We start from the raw sequence: 10,933 nt of genomic DNA, 5'->3' as shown, positions 1-10,933 counted from the left end.
AATAGAGTAGTAGTACAAGCATTTGTTATTACCAAAAGGTTTTAGGTGATTTAAGGATAGAACTTTGGGGATCTATATTTTTTGGGAAAAAACATTTGAATCTTAAATTTAGAATTTGGGAGAGTAAATGGATAAATGGATGGATCATGGTTTACACTATCCATTTAAATGACATCCATTTAGATCCATTTATTAAATGGTTTTAATTGGATTAGATCAATTTGATCCACTATCCATTTAACTAAAACCATTTATCAACCATTTATCCATTTTGCCACTTCTATGGGAGAGTGTAATTAGAGATGATTTGGTTGGCGCTTTTGGTCTGGTTGAGTTTTATCTGGAAAAGAAATGGATCAAAAGCAAAGCAAAGTATATTCTGCACTCCAAAAGGAGGAAAAAGGGGTTAGCATTAGTACATGTCGGTGGCTGCGCAAGCCCAGATATTCCTTGTATTCGACTCGAGGTATTAAAATTAAAGCCACATGGATTCTTTCGTTAAAATATCATTTGAGAGTATGAATATGGGGCATAAGATTGTACCCTGTTCTGATGATCGATTGGATCTTACGTACATCTCCACCATTTTAATATGTTTGAAACGAAGTATAACAAAGTCTATGCTGGGGTTCTATCAGAAAAGAAAAACGCACAATTACAGCAGGAAGACTGGTAAAATTCGAAATTACGAGCAGCATTAAGAAGATGGGGTGAAATGGATTTTCTACGGCACTCACTTCTATATCTAAAATATCAATCCCAAGAAATTCTTTTCCTTATCTCGCTCCTTTTTATTGCAAGGTACTGCATTCGTAAAAATGGAAAGGTTTGATGTATTTAACAGCTCAACAATGCCCTTTTATTGCATCGTCGATGGTAGCCCTTTTCTAAAGGAGGACAGAGCAGAGAAGCTGCAAAACCAGCTGCAAGTGTGAGTAGAAATTAAAGGTTGATTCTTCGTGTGTGTGTGTGTGTGCAATTTTTAGTGGTGGTCCGGGCCCGGGGACATGCATTGCTATTGCATGGTAAGTGGTACAAACCAAAAAGAAAAAAGAGAAAAAGCAGGGGAAAAATTAAAGATTAAAAAAAAAAAAGAAGGAGAAGAAGAAGAAAAGAAAGATGAGCAAAATAAAGAGGATGAAAAATGTCAACGCCCGTGAAAGAGAGACTCCCATTGCAGCATCGAAAGGTTTGGATTTAGAGTTGTTTCTTTTACAGGACAAGTCTTTCTTAAATTCCGTGCACGTCCCCATGCAACAGCCTTTAGCTTGCTTGATGGCAGGGCAGCTAACCTTTGAAAACGATCCCAGCATCACATGGTACGTATTCCTTCTCTGTTTTCAATTTTCGCCTGTGCAAGGATTACAAGACCTTACGCCCAAGTCTGGAGCCAGTTTCTTGACCCCCTAATATCTTATTTGCTTTACGAGCAAAAAGAACAAAGGTGAAAACAAGGAATAAAGCCGTGAGCACGAAATTCTAGTTTAAAGAATACAATATATGCTATTTCCACTCTTTTTTGTTTTACTATATCGTATGTCCACTTTTTTAGTATTCTAACCACTGTTTCACGGACCGGAAAACAGGTTCGAACAGCAAAAGTTGTATAGAGTTTCCCTTAGCCTAAGGCTGGATGCAGAGACTCCGAGGAGGTTTAATTGACGCTTGCCTAATTCAGTACACAAGGAATTTAGAAAAGTTTCTCCTGCTTCTGTTACTTTTTAGAGGCAGCAGGGGTTAAGGAATATATTATTTGACCATAGAGAGATGAGTACGATCATGTAGAATCATCCATTCCAAAAATTGTCCAATCTGTGATTTTCAAGCACATTCAGCATCGAAGAGAGAAGGGGAAAAGAGAATAAGCACAGGAATTAATGAATGCAGCAGCAGCAGCCGAGAAAACGTATGGTATATCCTAGCTTTTAGAAGGTAAATTTATGCAGCAGGCTTAAGGTACAATACAGCACACCATTTGCCTACTAGAAAGACCGGTGCTTTTTTATCTCGCTTTGACTGCACAACCAGACAAACAAAAGCAAGCTTCTCTTCTATTCCCTGCTCCCCTTCCTCTCTAAAAGACTTGTGCCATCTTTGATCAGGGAATCTCATCTCCACTAACCTTACCTTTTCCCCTACTTCTTCTTCCATCCAGAATCAAAAATGAATCCAGACCACTTTTTCATGCCTTTTCTCTTTAGCCTTGAGCTCAAAACCGCTGTAAATGACACTTCCCCATAATCCCTAACCTTAACTACGCAAAAAGACATGTTTCACTTCAATTAAAATCCAGCATAAGTCTCAAAATTATGTGGTAGAATTAAAATTATAAACTTTTCATTCTATTCTGAATAAAGATGATTCCGCTGGGAAGTGAAACTGAAAGCAGATGGCAGCTTGAAGTCCCACCTTAGTCACACATATCTGCAGAAAAAAGTGTCCAGTTTCTCAATCACCACGAAAGCCAAAATATTAAAATGTTCCCTAGGGGGCCCGGTGTTGCTTGGTGAGATATTCCTATCTTCATGCAAGTACCAAATTTTGGTAAACAAAGTAATGGAACTTTAAAGCATCTTGCAAGATAACACCTCATGTTAATTTACCCCATAATCTGCATTCACAACTATCTAATAGTGTCACTTTCACCGGTCCACAATCCACAGAGAGAAGGAAATCAGATAGAAATTAGTAGCGTATACACCCTTTATTTTCATATATCCATGAAAGTTTAAGCATAAAAATGTCAGCTTTACATTTTAGATGATTCATGCACACCTCTTATTGCTGGTTCACTAACACATGTAAAGCTTGGAAGTAGAATATCTCCATGGACATTGGACAAAACAAATTTGGCATTAACAAAGGGGATCAGACGAAATAATGGTCCAGATAGAAATACAGATACTTGATTATCTACGTTTCACTTAACTATTGAGGATCAAGGATCAGTTACTCCAGAATCAGGTTCCTTGCCAAATAAAGCCAAAAAATAAATTATAAAAGGCAGAAGAAAGGCACTTCCTGTAAATGTATCTGACAAAACCAATTGCAGTAGAAGTCCCTAGGATACATCAGTAATTACCAACAACAGGATCAGGTATTGTACAAGGCATATTTCTTTTTCCTGTCTAACACATGCACAAGCGCAAACCAATAAAAAAGAGTCACCTCAGAAGTGAATTTGAATAAGTTAGGGACCAGTAGTCCTTAGAAAAGCCAAGTACCAGTCAACGTCTCATTTAACCAAAGGTTTTGAACCATCAAAATGTACTCCCAAATACTGGTCCAGCACATTCTTGAATGCCTGAGGCAACAGACAACTAAAAATAAAGGCTAGCACTATGATCATGAAGTAGCACACAGTCATTTCTAATTCTTTTCAAAACGAAAGCATATGATTGTGCATTATTGACCAACATCTTCAGAGACAAATGCGCATAAAGAACAATCATACCAGAAATGTGTGCTCACATTCTTGAAATGTTATATGCAAGTAACTAAAAGAAAAATAAATGTCATGGTCAAAATAATGCCAGTAAAGACTTCTCTAATAAGCTAACATACATAAAAACCAAAATTAACAAAAGAAGTAGAATGGTCAAAGTTTGTGGCTCAAAAGCGGAAACGAAGTGAAGGCAGCAACAAGTGTACAAATGGAGTGCATAAGGCACCTTGATGTGATAAAATCAGCGATCTCATACCACCACGTTTTTCCTCTAGTAATAACACATTGACGAGAGATGAAATGCTAGCTCTCTTAGCATTTCAACTCAGGATGCATCAACAGCCAAGTATTTCTACCACTAGCTTAACTACAAAAGATCCTTTCCGGAAAAGTAAACTTTATAAATGGAGCAGTACATAAGGAAATTCAATCTTGTCTTAGAACAAGGATTCCACTCTCCATTTTCCTATGTTCAGATTAAAAGGACTTTGAACATGATGAATGTATTTTAACTTCATATTGTTAAAAGGACTTTCAATATGAATGTATTTTTTTATTGTTCACAGCAAATTATGATGTCAATACTAGAGCAACACCGAGGTCATAAAGATTCAAATGATTCAAAAGAATCCTAGACACTAGACACTGCAGCTTAATGCAATGGATCTGCCAGTCAGCTGCAAAAGCATTGAGAAAAACATTATTGGCATACACAATCGTATTATATCTCCCTCAAGCAACTCTGAAGTATAGAGAAATACAATGACAATCTCCAAAATATATCGTCTATACTGGTTAATATAATCAGAAAACTAATGTCTCAAATCTTCACATGTAATGACATACTTTTAACTGCCAAACCCCCTGCCTCCATATAAACCACTAATAAATAAAATAAGAAAAGAGGAGGAATCACTTTAAGCTTGTGCAGGAGCAAGTAGTTAAAGTTCAAATTAAGATTCTAATTTTCAGCATATCAGGTCAATGATTCAAAGCTACTGAAGTTACCCAAACTTCAAGTACAGGACTTCTCATACCTGACGTGCAAATGACTCTTTTCCATTCAAAAGTGCATCCATTGCAGCAATCTGGTTGTCGAAAACACCATAGAAAATCTGGAAAAACTGGCTTCTGTAAGAGTCACGTATTGAAGGATAGGGGAAAAAGTCAGCAAATATCTTACTTCAAAAGAAGATAAGAAATCAATAACCAATATAAATAACAACTATCCAACCATACCGATCTTCTTCACCAATCAGCTGATCCATCTCCTCAAACTTTCGAGTAAGGACCTCTGCCCCAACGGGTGAGAGCACAAGCAATATCAAGGCCTCAAGAGTTCTTGGGAAATTGTGCTGTAATTGCAAAAGGCTGTAAAATGAATGCAAAGCAGAAGGGAAGAAAAGAAGGAGAAGGCAGCATCTAAGCATGCTGATTCACAATGATGCTTGATATTACAAGCACTTCAAAGAAACAATCAAAAACTGGAACAGCAAACTGTAGATAGATCGAACCTGAATAAATACAGATGACATGTGAAGAAACAAAATGTGGTCTCTGGGCCTAAAAGTGGGAAGAAGATAAAAACAAAAATGAAAAGAAACAAAAGGACAAACTCTCTCAATTGTCTTAAATTCCAGTATCTAGCATTTAACTGGTATTAACTCAAACATGATCAGTTTCACTTTACATTTTCTCAAAAGGGAATCTCTAACCAACAAAGGAAAGTACAATGAACTTCCCGATTGCTTACAATGGAGGGCATCTCTATGCCAAACTTACACCGTCTCCTAACAACAACGAGACAGGCACTTCCATTTCTATATTCACCTTTGGCAAGTTCAACTGCAACTAAAACTAAGCTTGTGACTTCACATCTTCTCTATCCAGACACTAGCAAGTAAAGGCCTGTAAAAGCTAATCCAACGCAAACTACTTTTTAAAGAATGATCATGTGGCTAAACTACTTTTAAGGATGATCATTTGGCTTGTTATAAAGCAGAGCAGATGTCAAAAGTCTAGATTGCTTCCAGTGAGACCCAGCGGCATGTTTGACAAGTCCAGAACTGGCTTCAGTGCACTACATGGTGACAATGCCACCAAAATACTCTAGACAGTTAGAATGAGCTCTCTATAGTCAAATGGATTTGCTTCAGAATGGGGATCTTAATCTGTCAAGCTATCAAAAATTGGCAGTCATAAACTCAACATTAGTTTTTCCTTGACCAATTCAACCTAGAAAGTCCCTCTGTCAAAGCTAAATGCAAGTAAAAAGGTGAGGATAACCTGAATTACGATTAGATTACACAGCACAAAGGACTCACCTGAATTTTCAACTAGCAGATAGTTCTCAAATACCAATTGTCATCTCTACCTAGAAGATCCCCCTATACGTTATATAATGTTTATCTCAAAACAGTTCAGTAAACTTTAGAGCTCTATAAGACAAGAAAGAAACTGCCCACAGGGCATCAAGTATAAGGCAGAAAACATAAACAAGGAGCATGTCCAGATGAATATAATCGAATGCATAGTACATCAAAGAGTCTAGTAAATAAAAAACCAGCTTTGAGGGAATTATATGCAACTTACTGCCATTGCAAGCAATACACATCGAAGGGCAAGCGGTTGGAGAGTCCACAACAGCAATGCAACTGGGTCATCTTTCAAGTTGAATAAGTCCGGTTTCATTATTTCATTACTTTCATCTTTCCCTTCAACAGCCAAATTATTTGCTGGGGTGCTATTCACTGGTTGGTTTGGATTGACACGTTCATGAACCAAAGAAACAAGTTTCTGAAGAGCAGAGACTGCAAGTTGATCCGTTTCATGCAACACGCTCATTTGCCTTAGCTGTACCCCTCCTGAAGAAAATTTGCTTACCCAGTCATGATCCAGAAGATGTTTACTGCAATCTGTCAGTTGCAGGAATGCCAGAACCAGTTTTCTCCAGAAGAAGGCCCAACAAATAATAACTGAATTTTGTCATTTAACAAAAAAATAATCATCTCGAAATTCTTTACCTGGAACCCTGGTGTTTGGTTGGTCGCTTTGATTACCATCTATTTTGTCGTCCACAAGAGAAGGCAAATGCAGCAATTGGTTCTACCCTAATCATAAAAGGAATGGTCATTATTCTCAATGCTCAGTTTATACTACATCATCAAGTCTGTTAAATCCAGAATTATTATATGATAGATGATAGCTTAACAAAGAATTGCTTACCATCTCTTTGTCAATCAATCTTCAATCCAAGGTTAAAAAGATGGAAAGGGAACATGCAGAGAGAAAGAAAATTAGCTTATTGCCAGAGTAATTAATCAATAAAGATCAAAAGGTGAAGAAAAATATTATAGGACAACCTTCTCAGTATTCTACGCAAATAATAGGAATCCATGTGGTCTGACAAACCAGACATCATGTCTGAGCGCCACCAGAAGTTAACAGCAATGGTCAAAGTTTCACTGTCCACTTGGTGGTACCTGGTAAGGAGAAAGAGATAAAGTAAAAACTAAAATAAATATACTTTTGCTCAAGTACAAGTACATTCTCATATAGGAAATCCTCTTTCTCCTAAAACACAATGATACACAAGCACATATATTTAAATTCTTTATATACTTTCGGAAACATATACCCATGGCTCATGGCTGTCTCAAAATCTTACTATTATACAGCATATTTCTCCTAAAAAGAAATATATCAAATTCAAGACTAGTTTATAAACCCAGAAATAGGTTTAACAATAATTACAAGATTGTACATTTGTTGCATTTAGTGAGTTATCACACCATGCCTCAAAGGCATAGTCACATATTACAAAATATTGGGATGCCTCAACTTTCTTTTTTTAAGCCCACCAGAAAAAGATACTTGCAGAATGATCTTGGTGCAATCTGTTACCTGGTACCTCAATGACAATATAATCCTACAGTAGTGCATAAAAGAAAGGTACAACAAAGCTAGCAAAGAAAGAACAACTGATTTTCAGTACAACGTTCTTCCATATTAACAGAATCAGGAAACAATTCAAGAAGAGAAACAAAAACATATGAAATTACCACCCCTCAGGAATGAAAAGAGCATCGCCGCCATGAAGAATAATCTTCTGGGAATATTCATCAGAATGTTCTGCCCTTGGATGTGCACAAAAGTTTGGTTCGTCTAAATCTAGGGTGCTGAAAAAAAAATAAGCAAAGAAAAATGCAGGCAGGCAACAAAATACCTAACAACAAAGAATTAGACAAAAGAGCAACTCTTTCCATTTCAGACTTCCATTCTCCACTCCAAGGATATATAGTGAAATACCTGTGATTTGAAGCCTCCCCATATATGGGGCGTGGATACAGAAAGGGACATGCAGAAGGTGGCCATAACACAACTGCTAACAAAGCAAGTTGAGAAACATACACAGGATCAGCCTAGATAAGATTGCCAAAATCCAAAAAATACATATACACTATTACTGTCAGCACCCACTACATAAAATGCAATACATGATACACGTATGTTTGAATGTATATGTATTGTGTATTATGACTCTTTTCATGCACCTGCTACTTTATATTGTGTATATAAGTACATAAGCAGTCATACACTATCACCTTCAGCAACTAGTTTGAGCACTCATAGATGAGAAAGAAATAAAAGGTTGAAGAATCATAAGCCCCTCATCTATCACTACCTTCTCTCTTTTTTCTATGGGAATCAATAAGCAAAGATCACAAAGATGTGATGCCGTGAAATCAAACAAAAGCAAAACCAACCTAATTTCAAAAGTTATTTACACATTCGATATACACATAACAGATTCAATTAGTGTTTATCTAGCAAAATGATGCATTGACTCAATATTTTGTAAGCATAGACTGAAAAATGCATTTTAGGGGGCACACATTTCAAAGTTACATGCATGGTTGATAAGCAACTAAACCTACCACAGTAAAACCTCACTTCAATTATATGAATCTAGAAAAGGACTTGAAAGAAAATCCAATAACTTTGTTTTGGTGTTTAAGTGAAACCACAAAGGCATTTTTACAGTGATGGACAGGATTCTGCAAATGTATGAACTATGATCTTTTTGCATGAGATAACATATCTATGAATAAAAAACAAATGTAAATGGATCACTTTAAGCTGCCTATTCTGAAGATGATAAACAAAAAAGAATCCCATGTGCAGCTTAATAATCAACCTGAGAGCTAGTAGATACAATTCACCAATATGTGCTATAAACAGAATGCTAATACCAATTCCCAGGACAGCAGGAGGGACCCACAAGAGAAGATGAGAGTAAACACCAAAACTAAAAACCATTTAAAGCTGAAAAACCAATAACGAAGAACCATAGAAAATCAAACCTTGCTTACATCCAGAGACTATACATAGAAGGTTATGGTGTGGATCGTAGTGAGTGCTTGATCTACTTTGAGCACTATTCATCCACAAATTGATAGATGATATGGTTTTACTCTCCAAAAATGGAGGCTGTACAGATGAATGAAATCTGTTAGACAGCTAGGCAGCCAATACAAGCATTAAAAAATTTTAAAAAATTAAAAAAGTTAGGCAACCTAGATTTATTTTAAAAAATGAACCGAGAAAGCAGTACCATTTCAACGTCCTCCCTCAAGCATTCCAACTGAACCTTCTCTGTGCACTCAATATTCAGAATTGGCACCTGATTCAGTAATCAAAGATTAATACCAGTTTAGGTCATCATATGCCTTAAGCAGTCTACATAATCTGCACACTCCACTATGAGACTAACAGAAAGTTGCTTGAATAGCTCTAGATGTTGGAACTTAGATGATATGATATCGAGCAGAATTGGAAAAATCTCTCAATATGTATTTTCCAAGAATTTGGTACCTGTGCAAGATAAATCTGCTCAGGAAATTCAAATTGGCCAGTATGAGATTCTGTGAGAGTATGCTTCTTTGATTCAAGAAAACTATCTTCACCATCACATCTATCACATAAATTGTCCTTGCAATATCCAATAAACGTAGAGAAAGGCAATGAAACCTATAAAACTCCAATGAACAAAAATGAGTAGAAGTGAAACCAAGACCAGATGATTCACATCCATGAGACAAGTTTTAGAAGCTAAATAATTACCCTTTCATGGCTTCTAATGTCTCCGTAAAATACTGGCGCTTGTTGGGAAAGCATGGCCTCCACTGTCGATGACCCTGCCTTTTCCTATTTCGAGTAGTATAGATATGCAAGTATGAAATTCCAGATGGCTCAAATGAGTTAGCAAGATATAATTCAGCATTTTAACAGGTGGTAGAACTTGAGCTGGTGGTATTTTATCCTACACAAGAAAAGCGATAGCGCCTAGACTACATATTCAATGTTGATTTCAGACAGACAGACAGACAGAAGGGAAGGAAAAAAACCTGCAAATAGTCGAGACCGCCATTTGAGGGGTTCCATTGAGAAAAAGCCTTCCAATTTTTTATACAGCCGCTGAATACCTGTTTCATAAATGGTACAAGCGTGCATATTCGGAGATTGTTCATGAGCAATAAACAATATTTCCTTTAAACAAAGATAAGTTTATTGAGATTTATATGAAGGACTATTGAGTGGAAAGCATACCGCGGGAACGTTGAGAGGCTCAATCTCTGAAATGAACTCTTCAGCCGACGGAATTTTGTCAAACATCCGCATTCGCGGCAAGGATGCCGCCGACGATGACGACAAAGACATTTTGCTGCCAATGCTACCCTAAAGCTGAACTGAGTGGTAACGAGTTCTCTTTCCCGATGATGCTCTGCCCGCCGTTGTCTCGTGATCCTCCGGATGGTACAGCTGGGGTTACTCTATTTTCTCTCTCTCCTTTTTTGGATTAATTACAAAAACTACCCCGCCGATGTTTTTTCTTTTACCTTATCCTTTACATTATTACTCAATTCCATGTTACCTAACGAAATGTCAAATATCAAAAAGGTGTAACCTATTTTGCACTTTACCCTCTAATACCATTTTTTTTTTATTTGCCTGTTTATCCCAAAAATCATTAGTCAATCCCAATCTTCTTGTACCATTCAAGACAAATAATGTTTTAAAAAAATCAATATCCCTGCTGTAATCTTGAAATTTATCATATATGCATGGATAAAGGCCTTGTTAATTTTATCCCTATAATTATAGATTTCTTAGATAGAGAAAAATATCTTGCTCATTTCATGCAATGAGGAAAAAGCATTAGTGCAAAATTAAACAATTAAAATGTAGTTAAAGGTCGGGTTTATTACTTTATTTATATTATAGAAAATTAAACTATAAATGTTCAATGGGCACTCTTTTAGATAGGCCTTGGATGTTAATTTTTAGAAAAGTGATGTCAATTTTAAAAATTACTCGTACTCTAAGGAGTTTCAACAAATATACTACAACCCATGGTAATAAGCTCCCATTTTATATTTCCATGGCAATCCATGGTAATTATACTTTCAAAACATAATATAACACTCC

General features: G+C 36.5%; 1 protein-coding gene across 36 annotated transcripts; it reads right to left on the bottom strand.

The window, feature by feature from the left end:
• Positions 1–1,874: 1,874 nt before the first annotated feature.
• On the bottom strand, positions 1,875–10,359 carry LOC140004228 (lysine-specific demethylase JMJ31-like). 36 transcript variants are annotated; one of them, XR_011841803.1, is made up of 17 exons: positions 10,055–10,345; positions 9,853–9,930; positions 9,569–9,652; positions 9,320–9,475; positions 9,060–9,128; positions 8,809–8,935; positions 7,754–7,829; positions 7,507–7,623; positions 6,808–6,927; positions 6,671–6,689; positions 6,469–6,550; positions 6,038–6,309; positions 4,685–4,800; positions 4,483–4,576; positions 3,225–3,320; positions 2,410–2,424; positions 2,129–2,254 (listed from the first exon to the last, which is right to left on the bottom strand). XR_011841803.1 is itself a non-coding variant. In XM_072083081.1 (17 exons), exons 1-15 carry the CDS (start codon positions 10,163–10,165, stop codon positions 3,236–3,238), a joined length of 1,590 nt encoding a protein of 529 aa, XP_071939182.1. In that variant the 5' UTR covers positions 10,166–10,343; the 3' UTR covers positions 2,129–2,254; positions 2,410–2,424; positions 3,225–3,235. The 36 variants fall into 36 exon arrangements, 24 of the variants coding, with proteins under 24 accessions (XP_071939159.1, XP_071939163.1, XP_071939164.1 ...); XR_011841804.1 differs by having other exon boundaries at positions 2,129–2,249; XR_011841801.1 differs by having other exon boundaries at positions 2,129–2,249; positions 3,169–3,320; positions 10,055–10,344.
• Between the last annotated feature and the right edge of the window lie 574 nt (positions 10,360–10,933).

This window comes from Coffea arabica, chromosome 1c (assembly GCF_036785885.1).
Source record: "Coffea arabica cultivar ET-39 chromosome 1c, Coffea Arabica ET-39 HiFi, whole genome shotgun sequence".
NCBI classification, from domain to species: domain Eukaryota; kingdom Viridiplantae; phylum Streptophyta; class Magnoliopsida; order Gentianales; family Rubiaceae; genus Coffea; species Coffea arabica.
This window is presented reverse-complemented; position numbering and strand designations above follow the sequence as displayed.